Source organism: Dermacentor andersoni, chromosome 1, assembly GCF_023375885.2.
Source record: "Dermacentor andersoni chromosome 1, qqDerAnde1_hic_scaffold, whole genome shotgun sequence".
Lineage (NCBI taxonomy): Eukaryota > Metazoa > Arthropoda > Arachnida > Ixodida > Ixodidae > Dermacentor > Dermacentor andersoni.
Window position 1 is genome coordinate 88,545,273 of NC_092814.1, and position 19,805 is coordinate 88,565,077.

The 19,805-nt window shown below is 45.2% G+C and overlaps 1 protein-coding gene across 3 annotated transcripts in view; it reads left to right on the forward strand.

Annotated features, from left to right (window-relative positions):
- LOC126544127 (uncharacterized) overlaps window positions 1-19,555 on the forward strand; it is a 65,268-nt gene extending 45,713 nt beyond the window's left edge. For all 3 annotated transcript variants that reach the window (XM_050191350.2, XM_050191349.3, XM_055061721.2), the window contains 8 exons: window positions 815-979; window positions 7,316-7,371; window positions 11,017-11,136; window positions 11,338-11,512; window positions 14,221-14,320; window positions 14,396-14,502; window positions 17,332-17,463; window positions 19,340-19,555. In XM_050191350.2, coding sequence (XP_050047307.1) covers window positions 815-979; window positions 7,316-7,371; window positions 11,017-11,136; window positions 11,338-11,512; window positions 14,221-14,320; window positions 14,396-14,502; window positions 17,332-17,463; window positions 19,340-19,468 — 984 coding nt within the window. In that variant the 3' untranslated portion in view covers window positions 19,469-19,555. The remainder of the gene's footprint in view (window positions 1-814; window positions 980-7,315; window positions 7,372-11,016; window positions 11,137-11,337; window positions 11,513-14,220; window positions 14,321-14,395; window positions 14,503-17,331; window positions 17,464-19,339) is intronic.
- Window positions 19,556-19,805: the final 250 nt, after the last annotated feature.

The window sequence follows — 19,805 nt, forward strand, 5'->3', positions numbered from 1 at the left end:
AAATATAACGCAGCAGCACTAAACTCAGTGATATAACTCGGCGACATACACACAGCGACAAGTAATGCTCTCGCATTTACACATCATAATAATTGTTTAGGTGCCTCCACAGCTTTTATTTATTGCTTGTCATTTGGGTCTATAATTCACTGCAATATTACACTACCCCAAGATAATCGTGAAGATCGTGGCTAGTATGTTGCGCAGTCATGGCTCCAATGCTGTTCTGCATTGCACTAGCGCGGGCTATGTTTAATAGTCCCTTTTGGCACTGCAAGGTCGTAATTACCAGCACTGCAGAATTAAGCCGAACTGAAGTGAATCGACAACAGTTCAACGCAAATGTAACTCAAATTAGTGGCGTGGTCATCCTAAACTGAAAGAAATTTGTATGCTGAGAAACCATCACAATGCGCGCTAGTCTGCCTAGACGAAAAAAAAAATTAGCAATGCTATTTTGTAAACAAGTTTGAAATAGTGCTTAGGTAAGCGTGTAATACAATCCACCTGTCTTTCCGAGTGACTGACTGGCCAGAATGTTTCTGTAGCATGAACATAAGAATATCGCATTTCGCTGCTCTAATGAATTAGTTCATGAAATCTTCGCTTAAAAACATGAAGCCAGAAGTTGACTTTAAGGTCGCAGAAAGGCTAATGTACAGTCTGTGGTAAGAATTCTGAATACGCTCTTTATTTCCGAAAAGAGGTCGTTGAGGACACGCACTGCTGATTTTTTTGTTGTTGTTTTGTTTTCGCAACGACCAACACGCTTTACGAGGAAGCACCGGAGAGTTGATCGCAGGGTGCGATGCAGACGCAGCGTTACGAGGTGCAGTCTCTGGGCAAGCTGCCGCTGTGTCAGCACCGGCTCACGCTGTACATCCTGCCCAGCCTGCTGCAGGTGATCGCCTTCCTCTACGGCTCCTACATGTTCCGAATCATCGGGGTTGACGAGGAACTGTACGCCATCATGGAGAAGGTGCGTCTGCGCCGCTGCTCGCATCGCTTGCACATGACACTTGGTATGGCACCTGGTCTGGGCTCGCTTCGGCTTTTTTGTAGGTGCGCATAGCGTCAGAAATACCCTAGCCATGCTCTTCCTAAAGGCCGAAATGGAAAACGAGAGAGCGGCTGATGAGTTAGATGGAGGCTTGAGGCGATTCACAGCGGTAGAACAAGGAATGCCGCTGATGCCAGAGTTTCGACGAGGGGACTTCCCCTTGTCGCCCCTTGTGGAAACGGTGGCTTCAGTGACATTCATTGTTCTAACACTGTTATTCACTAAAAGCAGAAATATTACGCATGCGCGAATTAGTGTGAGGTCTACGCAATGCGCAGAAAACGAATCAGAATGAAAAAGTTGACCCGGCGTTTTTTTTTTTTTTTGTTTTCGTTTTTCTTTTTTACTTGTTATTGGTTCTTGTTTGTGCTTCCTTAATATTTGAGTCCAGTGCACAAATGAGCTCATTAACACGCCCTCCATCAAAGTCGCCTATCGCACCTCCATGAGATGGACGCATTGATCGCTGAACTATACCTATAGTACGAGATTTGAAATTTCGCAAATGACAAGAAATTTTCTGCAATTTCTGCACCAAATGCAGAAACGTTACGCCAGCAGTGGGCGACATACGTCGGTTGTAGCACGAGCACACGATCCCGCCGCAGTGTCTCGCTCACTGAACAATCGCGGGACTGCTCGTGCGAGCAGCGCCAGACATTGTGTCTGCGGCCATTCTCTGCCTACCTGAGGCACGCGGTCAGTCGATATGGCAGAAAAGAAGGCCATGTTTTCTGGCGATGTAAACGCCGACTTCAGATTGTAAATGACACGTTGCACCGTAGAGGGACGTCTTCCTATGCACAAAGCACAGTGACAAACGCTGAATGAAGTCACGTCAGAGCAATTTTAGATATTAACTCACCTCGTTGCATAACATGAGAGACTGTAGTCCGCTCCTCTTCCTGTCCTGCAGGAAGACGAGCGGACGATGTTAGACAAAAAAGGGAAAGGGGGTGTAGGCAGGAAGGCGAAGGAACAAGAAAATTACGCATTATTCGCAAGCCGTGTCAGTTCATCATGATATAGGAGTAATGTTGCAAGAGTAATTGTAAGAGAAGCATTTAATAGTAACGCTACAATGAACCCAATTACGACGCATATTATACGTTAAGGTCCCGTATGATATTCCGGCTGCGTAAACGACGTTGCGAGGGGCATGTGTACTTAGACTCTCGTGTACTCATAGATAGATGTAAGCCGTGTGCTAAACATACCATATCTGTCAAAGTAGTCCGCAACCATTCACTGTGACGCCTCTAACAGCTGAAGTGTACACGCGGTGGTGACGTAGTGGCTTTGGTGTTACGATGCTATGTCCGAGGTCGCGGAATCGAATCCCGGCTGCGGCGGCTGCACTTCGATGGGAGCGAAATGCAAAAACATCCGCGCACCGTGCATCGGGTGCACGTTAAAGAACCCCAGGTAGTGAAAATTAATACGGAGTCCCAGTACGACATGCATGCCGCATAATCATGTCGTGGTATTGGCACGTAAAACCCCCGGAATTTAATTGAACAGCTGACGTGTAGCATTGTATCAGGCCAAAAAAGAAAGCTGCTGAGAAGGTGCACTTGAAAACACCCTTTTATTCCTACAAAGAGAGAAGTAACCGCGGGATTTTGTTGTTCCTGGACAATAATTATATTGTCTTTAGACAATCTAATCAATTTAGTTGGGAATCTAAAAACTCACTGACAATCTAAGATTGTCAGTGAGTTTTTTTTCTTGCACAGAGTTGAAGGCAGCGCCGCGTGCGCCTTTTTTCCTTGTTAAATCAGGAAGTATTCTACAGACAGCAACATAATTCTCGGCACGGCAGACTACGCATATTTCTCAAAGAGAACAAAAAAGTATAATTGCATATACTGTATGTTCACCTGCAGCATGATAATGAGGACACGCGCAGAAAACCTGCAATGAAAGCACGCCTTCAACACGAGGCATTGAAGGAACACCGAAGATTCCGGAATAAGCCTCTATTTTTGTATTAGCTACAATTACGCAAAATAAATAATAAATAAATATAAATAAAAAGAACGACCAACGAAAGACAGCCCAATGCTTCTAAACTTATCACGCTACGAAGTATGCGTAATAACAAGCACGTACTAAATAAGAAAATGAAACGTTTAAACACAAGAATAGCTGCAGAAACCAAAAATAGAAATAAACTTCAATGCATGTCAAAAAATTCTAGGACGCTTAAGCTTCGCCTTTAAGTGTGGACCGCGATAGCATTCAAAGGCCCCCGACTGCTTTTCATGCTTCCCGGCAACTGCAGCTCATGTAACCGTAACGTTTACCGGAAAACGCTGGCGGCGAACGCTATGCACGAAGGCAGGCTTTCTTGTAAAAAGGCAGCCTCTTGCCTGGCTCGATATCTTCTTATTGCCTCGAACTTTAATATTTCAGTTTGAGAATAGCTAACATAAAAGATATGCGCTGTCGGTGTTTTTTTTTTTCTCCATTACATTTGTTTGTGGGCTGCCGATCTCAGAATTCCGAGGAATAACGTTGCAAAGAATGAAGACAATGTATGAGCAGCTTTGGTGGTAGAAGAGCGGTTGGGTATGAGCGGTTCGGAATTTGGTTAAAGATTCTTTTCGCCGAAGCGGCGCCGATGCCAGATTTTCTACGACGCTGGGCCCTTAACGCTATCGCGTTAAAGCAATGGAAATTACGGCAGACTGTTTATTAATGCGAAATCAATATGTGCCCCATTGCGCGAAAATCCATCGGCGTGACCGAAAGATGGCACCAAAAATGGCCGACGCCGCAAAGAGTAAAAACACGTCATAATGTATGCTCGGATTGACGTCACATTTCTCAGGGAGGTTCCGGTGAACAAAGTAAATTAATGTCTGAAAAAAAAAAAAAAAACATTTCGCGAAAGTTCGGTTCGGGCGCGAAACGAGCACGCTTCCCCGACGCCATGGCGGCTCCGCGGTTCTGGTTGACTAAAAGGTGTGCCTAATGCGTGCGTCATTGCCTGCTCACGTCACGTCGCACGAGGGCAAGCGAGCGCGGTGAGACGATTGGCGCGTTTTGATTTGGCCTTACCGAGACGCAGTTAGGAACGCAGGCGAGTAGCTTGCGCGGAAAGGAACGCGCGAGAAAAAAAAAGTCAAAATAAAAGTATACTTCAAAAAAAAAATTTCAATAAAAGATATGAAAAAAAAATACTTTCACATTCCGACAAGTAAGCAGTCTTAAGTGTCAGTGCCGAATTTCTTGAACATAGTCAGTGCAAGAAATTTGACATCTACAAGAGCAAACTCAACACTGCCCCACAGGGGTATTTCACGGCTCTTGGATAACTCCATCTGTCTATATAGCATTTAAGAAGTTTATTTAAGTGAACAGTCGTTATAAAAAACCATATGCGGTGACCTTGGCGTTATGTGGTTAGCCAGGAACACGCGGCAGCTGATCCAAAAGAGAGGTGGTACGCCGACACCACAGCAGTGTTAGATGCACGGTACAACTTTTCTTTAGAGCGAGATATCCTTGATCGCGCTACCCAGTCTTCGGCCATCCATTTGCTAAACTGCCTGCGCTCCGAGCTTGCGTTTTGCAGCAAGATGTATTTCTCCCAGTCCTCGCGCGGTCAGATGGGATACCGTTATTTTTCAACGTTGATAAGGGGGGGGGGGGGGCTGTGGCGGGAATCTCGGACACGTCTCGACATCAAAGTAAAATATTACGACGACAAATAGCTAATCATTCGCCTGTACATTGCGATCTCAATGAAGTAAGTCAGCAGCCACAGAAAGTAATTGATTATACTTACGTTACTTTCCTGTTACCGGCTCTTTATTTCCTCACGACGCCACACCTTTATAGTGTTTGTTATTCACTGAATTTTGCCGTTGTTCTCCGCGTTGGCTTTTCGAAATTATTCTAAAAGTGACCGCCACTTAGTCCGACATGTCCGCACATTCTTACGCACGAATACTTCTCCGTAGCTTCATCATTGTTCTCGCGTTCTGCAACCGTTAGCAAACGCTCCTCCGGCATCATTGTTTGCTCAGAGTGAACGTATACTCTCGGAATTGTATCGCTTATACCAGAGCGGTGTGCAATATAACCGAGTAGTGTAAGCAGTAATTGACTAGTATGGTATGGTAAAACTAGACTAATTTACTAGTGATAGAAAAAAAAAATCTGTCGTCTTTAACGTTCCTTCGGGAAAAGCAATGTACCAATTACAAAATTATTAAAAGATGCTATTGATTACAAGCGATCAATTTCTCGTATGGAGTTACGTGCAAGTGTGATGCCAGGGGACACGGAGGGAAGTAGAACCGAGCTCAGGCAGGTAGTTACAAGGACTATCGCCACGCAAGGCTTGGCGAGGCCAGGAAACAATATTGCGCAAACGCAGCGAATCACTTCGGGGCAGCGCCTGCACTGTACTAATAGTGTTCCTGTACACTATGTACTAAGGTCAAGGAGCGGCACAGACGCGCCTTTTGCTGGCAAGGGGCCAGACCTTGACCAAGGACAGTGTTTACGCTTAGTGTAGCTTTTCTATCTGTCGCGCGATAAGTTTTCTCCTGTCTGCAATGGCTGCAGAGGTCACTGCGAGGGCGTAGTATAGTACGAAACGGGGTGTGCTCGCTTTCCGCATGCTTTCTTACGCTTTTGGTACTTTTGTCTTCCTCTGCTAAACGCCGTATTTGTTTAACGATAACGCAATGTGGGACGCCGGTAATCTTATTTTACTTTCTTTGTTTCTGTAAGGTGACGGGCGCTCTATAGCGAACAGCCTGAGGGCTGTACTTAAAACGTACGCTACTTGTTATGGAAACAAGTGAACAACTTCAGTTGAAATGGCGGTGACAGGATGAAATCGCACGCAGGGTTTAAGATAGCTCTAGGCTGCATTAAATAAAGCGTTCGTTACACCAGAGAGGGGAGAACAGAGCTGCATTTTTTTTTGCCTATTGATAAGTGTCCACTGCTTTCTGTAAAATCTTTACAATATCTTTGTGATGTCTTTGTGATAAGGGATTGAATATAACAGCTCATGACGTTGTACCTGTGCACTTTAACGTAGTGGGCGGAATAAGTAGAATTGCATATACTGTTGAAAGAAATAATGAACTTCAGTACGTTCTTTTTGTTTGTAAGTAAATGAAATAACGCAGTTCAGAAGTACGGCTCGAGGCTCTCCACCAAATAAAATAAATGTTAAGCAGGTATGTTTTTGTTCGGTAAAACACTGAATGCACTTAAAAACGCAACAGATACTCGTAAGTACAGGCTCTGTCAAACGTTTTGAAGCCACTCAGCGTTCCGAGGTTTAGGACGGTGAGCCCCGTGGTCTATCTGAATCTCTGCAGTTTTGGCGCTACGAAGCTTGCACAGTTATAGGCTGCTTGGAGACGCGGTCGTTCGTCGAAACGTTTGGCAAATTTTATACATTTTCGTACATTCGAAAGCGTTAATTTACAACTCTGTACTTTTTCCGACTGTAATACATCTCATAATTGTTATTACTTTGTGATTAGAAACAGCTATGAGTGATGCATTTCAGGACGCTCGGCTCGTTTTGTATTTTAGAATGCCAGAGATTATTGTGCGAAAATAGCTCTGCGAAACAAAACAACATCAGGCTATACCGTTTCATGGACGTACCAGGGGTGTAGCTTTGCGCACCGATGTCAATTCACTCGTCACTGTTACTGATGCGAAAGCACCAAATACCCACTGAGCGAAAAAGCCGGCGTCTGTAGCAGCGAAACGGCACCTACATTCCCATTGGCTGAACGCGCCTCGACGGAGCAGAGCGGGCGAAACGGTGTTGCGTCAGGGGAGAGGGCATCACCGCAACGCCACGTCACCAGCGCGCCTTGATGGAGCAGATACGGTGACGCGACGCCGCGGGGCGAGACGGGTTGTCGTTGGTGAGGCAGTCGCGTGACGCGCGCATGTGGGTCACACTACTCTCTCTCTCTCTCTCTTTCTCTCACCCCCATTGGACTTAGCTCATGCGCGCGCCTGCCGGCCTTGGTCGCCGCCGCTACTTCCTCGGTCTCTCGTCGCGGAGGACGTCGGTTATATGCGGCGTTGCAACCGCAGGCTGCTGCTGCTTTCTGGCTCGGGCAGCACGTAATGCTATGGTACATTACTCGCAGCGCAAATCTCGAAGCATCGTTCAGCGAAATTAAATTGGACATTAATGCTTTAACATTCACAACTTATCAGAAGTGCTTAGGTGTCGTCATATATTTTTTTTTTTGTTTTCAGGTTTTTCTGCAGTCGTCGGCGTACTTCACGGAGCGGATCATCATAACAATTACAAGGTACAGTTAACTTCTTATGCGCGTTACATTATTCACAGTAAGACTTCGCCCACAGAGAGAATTTCTTATTGGGATGTACAATTTAAAAAGTCAAAAGAAACAAACGCTAAATTTGCGAATTCATTTCTACGCAGTGGCGGCCGCGTTATGATGAGGATGACATGCAAATACGTCACGCTAGTGAGAAACCAATATGTATTCGAATCTTTACGCGGTCTCACTTTATAACTTCGGGTTGGGAGGCCTGTCATAACTAGGTCTTAATTTCATGGTGTTTATCTACAGAAAAAAAGACATTAGCGAATGTATCTCGGTGTTCATTTCATTTAAGCGGAAGCTTTAGCTCGGGTGTTCCTAACCAAATACAAGTAAAAAAATTCGGTTTTCTCGGCAATCACTGCACCAAATTTGATGAGGTTTGTTGCATTTAAAGGAAAAACTTATAATCTAGTGACTGTTTGTTTGCGATTTTCGATTTAGATGGTTAAGTTTTTATTAAAAATTGGCAAAAATCGAAAGTCTTCAGATAACGAAACTCTCAAGTTTACTACTCTCCAACTCAGGAAGGCAAAATGATGTCACAATTCCTTGAATTGCATCTGATAGTACATCTAAAGCGGACAAAATTGATATGTTGCACATGAACCTAAAAAAATGTAGTAATGTGTATATACAACATTTGCAGAACCCTTGTACACAAAGTAACAAGTTCACGTAAGATATAAATTGACATATCGAATTTGTCCGCTTTGAATGATCTGATGGATGCCGTTTACAGAACCGCGATATCTGTTTTTGATGCAGAGCTATTAATTTATAAACTTCGTGCGTCTATATTTTTCAAACTTTATATTTTTTGAAAATCTTTCTTATAAAATTCAGGCCCTAAATCAAAATTCCGCTTACAATAGTCACTAGAATTTAACTTTCTACCCGCCGTGGTTGCTCAGTGGCTATGGTGTTGGGCTGCTGAGCACGGGGTCGCGGGATCGAATCCCGGCCACGGCGGCCGCATTTCGATGGGGGCGAAATGCGAAAACACCCGTGTACTTAGATTTAGGTGCACGTTAAAGAACCCCAGGTGGTCGAAATTTCCGGAGTCCTCAACTACGGCGTGCCTCATAATCAGAAAGTGGTTTTGGCACGTTAAACCCCATAATTTATTTTAACTTTCTCTCTCAAATGCAACAAATTTCATTAAAATCAATCAAGGAGTTATTTCAGAAAAGCGTTTTTGCGTTTTACATGTATTTGAATAGGCTGCGTCGGAGTTGGGCCCGAGCTAAAGCTTCCTCTTAAAACAAAATTCTGTACTTCGATATGTCTTCCTTTGAACATACCAAATGGGTTCATTAACGGGCGAACAAATTAGTAACGGAAGTTATATTAAAAAAGCCAAGATATTTTGACCAATCGAATGAAACTATCCCTTTTGTGAAACGGCGGAAGCGTAACATACATGCATGCAAAATACTAGTTGATAATATGCATACTGACTGCATAGCATTTTGCGTAGGTGTACTCAAGGCGCACCCATGTTGTACTTTGGGCATCATTACCCGTACGTTTCACAGCAGTTTTTCTGTTACCAAATAGATAACAGCAATGACCACAATTATAGTAAAAGGCCATGCGAGAAGATAACATGCCACTGAGCTCAACTTGCACGCTCTCAGACGAACTTTCAAGCGCCTTCTAATTTTTCCACTTTAGCACAGAAAGCAGAACAATCGTACGCTACTACCCCTGCGGTGCATGCGATATGAAAAGTTAAAGCCGACGGACAACAATTCGTTTCTTTTGCAATATTCAAGTCGTTACACAGCCCACCAATTGCATGGCCGCCACCGGCCGCGGTGGCGTATAGTGTGGCTTTGGCGTTGCGCTGCTAAGCCCGAGGACGCCGGATCGAATCCCCGCTGCGGCGGCAGCATTTCGATGGGGGCGAAAGGCAAAAAAGCCCGTGTGCCACGCATTAGGTGCACGCTGGAATAACCCAACGTGGTCGAAATTAATCCGGAGTACCCACCACTACGGAGACTCTCACAATCACATCGTGATTTTGGCAAGTAAAACCCAAGAATTATTATTTTTTTTCATGGCCGCTATTTAATTATTGCAGCAGTGCAGTCATCAGAGTACTGTATATGTAAGTTCGTTGCTTTTTTTTTTTGAGGTTGGTTATACCTCAACCTTTTTGAGGTTGGTTGGTAGCGTGGAAATGTTTGAGGCTAAATGTGAACGAAACCAGTGCTCGGGATTCTTAATCGAAGTCGAGAGTTTCATCAGTTGGGTCAGTGTCTCCGGCTAGTTGCCAAAGAGCAAGGCTGTTTAGCAGGTTTTCTCAATTCATTGCACGTGGATAGCTTCCCATTTAAAAACTTGGAGGAAGCTTAAGCTTCGTTTAAAGAGCGGATCGCGATAGCATTCAAAGATCCCTGTGTCACTATTCTCCCTTTTTACGCAAATTTGTTTCCTTTGCCAAGCGACAAGGAGAAGCCGGTGCCACCATAAATGCGCCAACCTCTCCTAATATTCATTTCAATAAAAAAAAAAAAAGATTTACCATAAAAGACACGTGCTGTCGGTGTTTTGTTTGATGACATTTGTTTGTGGGCTGTCATTCTCAAAATTCTGAGGGATAAGTTTGTCAAGAATGCAAGACAAGGTATGCGCAACTTTAGTGATGAAATGGTGTGGCAATATAGCCCGCATATACCACATGTCATATAGAAAGGCGTGACATATATACCTAAAGATATGCGGTAATTTTCACTCACGGACAATTCCGCCGCCGCCAACGCCTGGTCTTCTGCGACACAGGGCCCTATATGCTATGGCGTTAAAACTGGAACGCCGGAAGTCTAAAGCGTTTATTCCTATATGTAGTAAATTTCTTCCTTATTAAGAAGATGATGGGTATACCTAGGAATAACATGTCGTCATGAAGTTCTGAGGCTTAAGTTTCCATTTTTCCTTAAAAATAACAAATTCTCATGGTACCCCGGGCCATATACCCGTCCATTAGCATCACGGCTAACTAGACATCGTCACTCGGAATCCTTAACTCCCTCTCAGGCAAGAACTAACATTTTCAAATTTTTATTTTTCCCCCGAACTACTGGTGAATGGAACACTCTGCCATTGTAATTGCTAAGCAGTACTGATTCTTTAGAAATAAGTATTTAGTGACGTCACTCTTTTATGGTTTCATTGTTATTTGAGTTCTGAGTATGTGTAATTCCTTTTTTTCTCTTGGTTTGTACTTTTATCCCTCCTGGTTCTGCCCAGGTGGGAGCAAGCAAGATTGAAACTAATTAATAAATAATTAAGTGGGAAGAAGTGAGGAGAGGTGAAAAGAAGGGACAGGTGCTTATATATATATATATATATATATATATATATATATATATATGTGTGTGTGTGTGTGTGTGTGCGTGTGCGTGTGCGTGTGTGTGTGTGTGTGTGTGTGTGTGTGTGTGTGTGTGTGTGTGTGTGTGTGTGTGTGGGTGTGTGTGTGTGTGTGTGTGTGTGTGTGTGTGTGTGTGTGTAAGCTTAACATGCGACGCTATCTTAATGGCAATTGCATGGTTTTAACGCGCACGGTGAAATAATGCGCAACTCTTTTCACTTTCCTTTCGGCAGGAGGTTCCTACTGGCGGGCATAGTGTGGACGGTTATGCAGACAGCGGTGCAAATACTTTACAACTTGGCCGTGGAAACAGAAGAGCAGCTTGTGGAGAGAGCTTTTTCAAAATTAGCAGAGTGAGTACCAACGACCAAGGTGCGCCGCGATAAAAAGAAAACAATACTAAATGCATAGTCTTTTTTCAGTGTGTGTAAAACCCGAACCGGACGACTGCTTAACGCGCAATAATCCTGAAACAGAGAGAACAAAACAGCTGTCTAGACTTTGGTATGAAGGACTACCATTGTAACGGCCTGCTCAATACGGATTGTGTCCAGGTGGAAGACGATGGTGCTGATCACAATTCGGATCCTGGGCCAGCTGGCGATGACCCTTGTGGAGATGGCTGTGGTGCTCAACTACTGCACCCAGTGTGAGATGATCATCATCTACCTGCGCGGGGTAGCGCTGAGGCTGCGAGAGAAGCGCATCACCATCCGCGAGGGAATGCACGTGAGTTGCCGCTCGCTCACTCGCACGAGCACCCGCTTAGAAAGGGAGGTTACGCTCACAGAGCAGGCGCCACAGACTATTGCGTTCAGTGCAAAAACTGTCTGTTACCAAACAGACGCATGGGTTATATGAAACCAAACTATCAGAATGCGCACTTAAGGCAGGTCCTTAGTGCATATTAACGACCTGAATAAAGGTGAACGCTTGCGTACAGTCTCAGATCTACAGTGATCCCCTGTAGGTTTCGTAGCGACGTAGTACAGCTGCCCATCGCACTTGTCTAGATAGTGGGAGGTATGGTCATATGGTGCTCTCCGGAGTGCGCTGGCGCCTTCTACTGCAGGTGTAGGCACCGCTGGTTCGAGTCTGTTTTGTTTCTGAGCATGCGCTGCCAAATGAGCCAGCCCTGCAAAGGTGACGGAACAAGCAGTGAATGATAAGTGTAGATGACAGGCAAGAAGGCGCTGCTTTCGCGTGGCTGCCGAGTCGGTACAAGGGCTCTCTTCTCTTATCTAACGCAGATAGTTTTCACATAATTTCACGACACATCTTCTCACCATGCTAGTTCCAAAACATGGCGGTCACGATCACGTAAGTGCTTCAAATTGTCACGCGTACAATGTTTTGCTTTATGATGGTGACCGTGTTTCACACCCGATGATCACTGTTATAGATTTGTCGCTAGGAGCAAGACGCGCCTGTCGTGCTGTTACGCTTCTTGTTTACGCAGCTAGTATCCCAAGATGGCGGCCACGAGGACTTGACTGCAAGCCATCGATAGAGAACATGCATTGACATCGTCGTGGCCGCCATCTTTGGGTATGCTAGCACGTCGAGAAGCTGTACAAGCCTGAAACGTGACAGCACGTCGGGTCCGGCATGTGCTTAGCGAAAAATCGATGACAATGATAATCCGGTGAAAAACGGTCACCGTCAAAAAGCAAGACAATGGACGCGTGATATGCTGCACTGACGTTATCGGGCCCGCCATGTCCCTGTACTAGCATGGCGAGAAGCTGCGTCCGTGACGTCACGCGGAAACCTATCCTAGGGTATGGACTGAATATTTAATAAGCTCAAATTATGGAAAACAATAAAACGCAAGACACTCGGGTAGCAGGGGCTGGCTACTTGGTAGGTGAGGCGTGCAGACAGGACACAGGAGAAGAGAAGTGGACAACACGAACGCGTTCGTGTTGTCCACTTCTCTTGTGTCCTGTCTGCGCGCCTCACCTTTTTTGCATAATGACTCCTTACCAACTAGCTCAGCTTTCTGTCGTTCTACTTGATAGTGTATGCACAGGAACAACAGAAGCAGGTGTGGAGCCAGCGACCTGTGCGGTAGAAAATAATGACGAACACTTCAGTGTTCTCACGTTCCAGACAAGTGCGATGGGCTATACGCTGTACGTGATCTGAAACGACAGTAGTTACTGCTTTAGACTAACCACGTTGAGCCCGAGCAACAGGCATATACGTTAAATAACAAAGCCAGTAAGCATGCTACTTCTACTCTGTAGCAAAATGTTTCAATAACCTTCTAATGGCGAAGCTTGGTAAAGCATTTGCCCACGAATAACGCTACAGACCACAATACACAAAAGTAGAAATTATTCTGTGTTTGCATCTCTTCTTACATGTGTTGTGTTTTGTTGCGCTGTCCGTTGGGAAGATTTGAATAACGGCCAGCAACATATGCTACATTCGCCATATAAATCGCCCTCAGACACGAATCAGCCTGTTACACGTTATCTGCGGGTATCTGCACAGTTGGGCGTCGTGGCTTGCTCTGCGCATCTACAGCCATGTCACCCCCCCCCCCCCCCCTCTACCTCCCCCGTATGGATGCCATGCTCCACTAAGGCTGTGCATGGTTGTGGAAGCCTATCCATGGATTATCAAGTGCCCGAGCACGTATTCGCGAAGGAGTTCGAGCAAAATAGCGGTTCGCAAGAAAAAATTGCCAGTCCATCGTAATCTGGCAAAGTGTTAGCAAAAGTGGCAAGCCACAGACGAACTGTGCTTACGAACGAAAAACCTCTGCGAATTCACACAGCAGTTCTTACGCTAGATCGATTCCCAAAACAGGCGCCGGTCAATCGTACAGTTGCCAGTAGTACAGTAGTATTGGCGAAGAAGCTGGTCAATGACAAACTGTAAAAGCATGAAAACTTTCGGAATTCGGTCCCTGTTCTGCAGGGATAATTGAATTTAACGTGTCTTTTTCATTGCTCGGCTTATGCGTGATTAAAACCACTCATACTACAGCCGGAGCCGGAGTACAATGAGCGACGGGGCACCAGTGACCGGGCAGACTCTGTAAATTCACAAGGCTTTTCATTCATAAGGACTGCTTGTCGTTAGCAAGGCCGGCTTCGATAATAATCGATCCCTTGTTACGATTGATCGATGTCTGTTCTTGAGTAGCTTTTTAGCGCGCAAGTACAAACTGGATTGAGAGTACGGCCCTAGTGCGTAGTGTGTGGTTAGCTAACCCACACTGATGCTTCTACGACTATACACACTTCCAGTGATACAGAGAGGGGAGGTGTAGATGTATCCTGCGTACTTGTCGTGTTTCGCTGGAACCAACCAATTAAAAAGACAGGGGAGGGGGGAACAAAAGGTTTATCGCCAAATTGGGAGAACATTTCAAGAATCTTGCGCACAGTAATTACATTGCCCTATCACTTTGTTCGCGTTTGCAGGAGCTTTTGGCAAGTAACGACTACATCAGCCACCTAAACCGCAATCTTGGAAAAGTCACTGCTCTCTTCATCATCAACTTTTCAATTCATGCGCTTATTGGTACGTCGTATTTGAACTTACGCATTTCGAATTAAGGGTGTCATTTAACTGATGCGACGTTCCTTTTTCCTACAGGTATTTTCTTATTTCTTCTCAACAACGACAAGACACGTGTCGTGCTGGCTTACAGGGCAGCTTACCCGGTCGTGTGGATAATCGCCATGTTTGCTCCCTTGTATCAGGTTAGTGCGTATTTCTTTCTTTCTTTCTTTCTTTCTTTCTTTCTTTCTTTCTTTCTTTCTTTCTTTTGATGCAACGCTAAATCACATTGCGCATGTGCACATAGGTAGCGACGTAGGCAGTTAACAAAATCTAGGAAACCATAGGAAAAGATCCTAATCCCGGAAGTACCGATCGGGAAACCTCGAGAATATATCATGCGCCTGCTGCTACGGAGTGGGCAGATCTGAAACAATATAGTCAATGATACTTTTCGCTACATTCTACAATAAAAGCTATGACGAAGTTGAAGAGAGAGGCGCACTTACTTTGTTATATCCATTCCTTTCTTATAACGATAGTGCCCTAACGTCGGACGTTAACCGCCAGGAAAGGGAGGTTTTGTGTGCGCTATTAGTAACCAGTGATATGAAAAAGCCATTTGCATACCACCGAACTACCGTAAATTATTTATTTTCGGCGGCGTCTTCTTGAGCGACATGATGCAACTGTCCAATGCAATTGTGAACGCTTATTAATTTTTGCCGTTATATATATATATATACTGACGTCCAGTTCTCTACACGAAAGAATGTAATTCTGGGGGTTTCTGGGCCGCCGCGGTCGGTAGTTGAAATTGCGGCGCAGAGCCGGGCGACCACACCGACGACGGCTGCGTATTGCCGTGCTTGATATTTTCGGTTTTTATGGACTCATGGGATGTACGCTGCGCGCCGCATCGCGTTGCCGCCGTCGCGGTGACGTTAGCAATATTCTTTTCCCTTCTTTTTTTAGGTCCGCAAAAATAAACAGAACTCACTCAGACTATTCACAATTTCTTCTTCTTCTTTCCTTCTCCCTCCCACCCCCTTTATTTTTTTTATTTTGGCGTGCGGCTGACTCGCACTCAATCTAACCAAAATGCTACTAAACCGGGCTCACCTGGAATTCAGACTAACCAAAATTCTACTCAGCCGGGCTCATTCGGACTCAGTCTCACGGGTAATTGTCTGAGTAAGTCTGAGTGAGTCGACTCAAAGGAGTGAGTTTGCTGGCCTATGCTTGTTCCTGATCGCAAAAGATAGAAGAATTGAACCAATTCGAATTGGTTTTGTTCTCTGGAGGCGGCCAGGAACACCTGTATGTCCCCTTCATACGCATTCACTGGGTTTTATCACGTGTTGACATTAAGCCACACACAGCCATTCGCTGTGATCATCGTGGACAACTCATCCTGGAAGTTTTCTCTGGCTGATAAAGAGAAATATATACGGCGCACACAGAATAGTGAAAGGTAAACATAGCAAGCGGGAATGCACACTGCCGTTTGTGCAAGCTTTTGCAGGTGCATTCTTACTCTGTAACCACGGCAGCTTTATCTCAATTGTACACTCTTAGAAATTGTACACTCTTAGAACTTTACAACCCATTTTCTATCATTTTACTAGTTGGTTACTACTTTCGATAATTCAGACTTGCATTAAGTGCTGCCTTCACTAAGCAGTCAATTGGCTTCACAGACCAGTTAGTAAAATGTAATACAACCATCACATATGGTCAATTATGCTGCGTAGTGGCGGTCTTAATACAACGTTTGGATAAACTATAGTTCGCATCATTCATTATGTTCGAACAGTAATGCGCTGCGTTGTGTCGCACATATTGTGCAGACTGTACGTTATACAAATATAGGTTCATAACGTTGTTCATTTATCTAAATATATAGGTGCGCACCGGTACAACCTGTGCCGCTAAAGGTTATGGCCTTATATGCCCGTAAGGTCGTTCTTAAAAACATGTAGCGTATAGTACCCTATCATTCTATTGTGTGGTGCACTGTTCCTCTTAGTCGTTTGTTCTTTTCTGTACAATGCAGTTTATTATACGCAAACTAATGTTTCTGTCATGAACCTTGCGTGCCAGTATTTCATTGTGTTAATATCACTAAGCTGTACGGCAATACTGCAGATGTAGTGCACATCTGCAGGCTTGGAGTGACGCCTGACACCGGCGAAAGATGCCAAGAGCGAGTGGGGCTATACTAATCGAGGTACAACAAAATTAGGAAGGCCCACTAAACTTCAACAAGGCACTCCCTCACCAGAACAGGAACTGGCCTCCCTGGTGCAATATTCGGCCACCCCCTCCTACATGGCTCACTCAATTACCCAATACCCCGCAGTCCCCAGCAGCTGCGGAGCACCTGATCAAGGCGGCGGTCAGACCTCTAACGCAGCAGAGGGTGCTAAGAATCTCTGGATCCGGACAGCCCGCCAATGGAAACGGACCCTGTCAACCTTTAACAGCCGAACTCTGTCGAGTGAGGCTAGCTTAGCAGGACTCTTTGAGGAACTATCAAACATTGTTTCGGATATCGTTAGCCTTAGTGAGATTAGAAGAACTGGTGAGGTTTATACAGTGCTAACGGCCATGTCCTCTGCTATAGAGGTCTCCCAGTGGCGCAGTGCGCGTTCCTACCAGGCCGAGCACGTGGCCTCTTGTGATTAAGAACGTTTTAGTGCTAAATAAAACTTGCACTTGCTCTGCAAGTGCAAGTCCACCATGGTGGCTGACGGACGCGTTCGTCACTGAAATCTGCAGTGCGTCTCTCATCGCAATGCGCCATTTTGTCGTTCTAGCTCTTGAAAGCTCCGCTTGCCCTAATTCCTACTGTGCGTTTGATCTCCCTTAATTTCGATATACTGAGATATCAGGAATGGTGGCGCGAACTTTCTAGACGTTTAAATGGAACTATGCTTTCTACGTATCAAACGCAATCGCTTCAGATGGGAACAAAAAAAAAGGATACAAAGAAACTCGCAACGCAAACGAAAACATGTGTTAATTCGCAGGCCTCCCGCGTGACGGCTGTGGGGTTGAAAATCTCAAAGATCAGCATAGAGTCCAGAGTCTTCGGCTACCAGGACGTGCAAGACTTCGATCTCGATTCTTTCGTTCTGTTCGTCGGGAACATGAAACTCAGGGTGAGTTACACTTTGCATACGAATAGGCGATTTGCGTAACAGCTTAGTCAGAACTACTTGCCTGTTCTTTTCGCCTTCTCTCAGCAGACATCACAAAAGACTAACGGAGGGACTAAATTCGGCTATTCGTCTTTCCACTTGTATCTTTCTGAAAAAGGAAACGCACTTTAAGCTTCCACCACTGCGGTGGCTCAGACTCAGTTCCGCCTACTGCGAGACGACGGCGGGGGTTCGAATCCCGGCCGGGTTGGCCGATTGGGGTGGAATGTAAAAAGCGTTCATGTGTACCGTGCTTTATGTGAGCGGTAAAGTACCCCAGATATTCCAAATTTATTTGGAGCCCCTAACTATACTGCGTGCCTCAAAGCCTGCGTGTTGATTTTGCACGTTAAAATAAATAAATAAATAAATAAATAAAAGAATAAATAAATAAATAAATAAATCAAACTTAGTGACCACACCCCAACACTGTTCTCGGGTACTTGTGACGCTTCAAATCAGTAAGAAGCACCTATATTATTTCGCAGGAAGTGCCATTATCCACTTACATTTATTCAACATTCGGCGCGATTATACCGCTATCAGCGTATAGTTATCAGATAGAGAATTCATTACGTCACTTAACCGCTAGAATTGCATTTTGACGCTACTTCGGCGTATGCGCTAAAGATTGAAACAGTGCTGGTCAGTGCTTGACGCCATTTTCATTAGTAGAAACTCTGAAACAAGCACCGGCTTCGAGATGCAACTCTTCAAAGTGGGCCACAAAGTACATTGGTGCTTAACGCAGTTTTCTTTTTTTTTTTTGCATTGCTTAAAAAGGCCTTTTCCTTTTCATTTTCTTTCTAATAGGATGGAGAGGTGCGCTAGTTGGTATTTCATTCTCGTAAGAAGCTTAGAGCGCAGTAAAGACGAGAAACCAAGAGTCTTACTTTATTCGTCTCTCTTCTTTACTGCGCTCCAAGTGTCTTACGGGCATTTTTCTTTCTGTTTGAAGACGGGTGACACCGCGGCCATTTTCGCGCCCTATAAACAGACGTGCCTCGACTATTGGCTGGTTTCAGCTCCTTAATCTCACGTGCGTTAGGCGAAAACAAGTTATGGTAAGATATTCGGCCAAAGCTTATCTAGTATAACGACTATGCAAGTATGCGAATAGCCGAAGCGGGTCATGTATGATGCGTGTAATGCAGCGGGGCTCCTCTTTCGCGCTTCCCTCTGGAGAGGCTGCGCATTCTGGTGGCACCGCCGTGGTACATGCACAGAGACCCAAGCTGGCGTCGACGAGGTTCATTGAAGAGCCGCACACACCCAGTGGCACACACCAAGTGACACATGCCCACGCGAACGGCCCATATTTTTAGACAGCGCTATCCCCGAGATTGGCTCATACTTTTGACAGAATAGCTAGATAGCATGAAGAAAACTGGTCTCAGCATACCAAGAATGCTATTCGCGTTGATATTTGGAGAAAGTAATTGCATACGGTCACTTTCGGTGCAAGTGACACCCGCCTGTTCACGTAATCTACATGTCTGAAGGGGCGTGTTCAAATGAGGACTATTGTTACGTAGCCGCTTGCCAGTTGGTGCTTCTGAAACCTATAAACAGACCCTCGATCCACACCCAATACTCTTGCCTTTGTTACTTTATATTTAATTTTGGGTCATACCAGCGGTACTAACGCCACCACTGATACATATTTCAAACTGAGATGCTTCATGCGACCATTCTGCCACTTACGCACTTGAATCAGCGCCCACATTTAGTAAACCCCGCGCAGTCGAGTTACCTTGATGTGTCCCGCAGATGCATGCGTTCGCCTTCCCCCCGGCTTTAAGGAGTGATCCCAGAAACACTTTTTCTCTTTGTACAGGCCAAGATGTTCGGAAGGGCGATATGGCCGTCCACTCTGCTCTTCTTCTTCGGCGGTACGGCGCTCGTCGTGTACCTGCTGGTCATCTGCGACGTACTCACAAACCCAGTCATGGGTTCCTTCCTCTGAGCTCGCGAGGCTACCAAGCTCTCTTATTTAACACAACGGACGGACTTGCGAATAAACTCACCGGCGCCATCGAGGTCGCGGCTCTGCTTTCCGGCGCATGCTTCACTGTCGTCCGAGCAATTGTGTGCACTAGCGTATATTACGACTCATGCCGCTCACAACCGATATGCTTATGCCCATCAAGAAAGTCAAGAACAAGCGTGTACCGCACAAGTACGCATGATGCATGGTTAGCTTGGCTGCGAAAAGATAGAAAAGCCACGAAAATGACGCTTTGTGTTTCGCTCATTGAGCTCGAAATATGACCGGGCTTTCTTTCTTTTTTTCGCATGAGCAG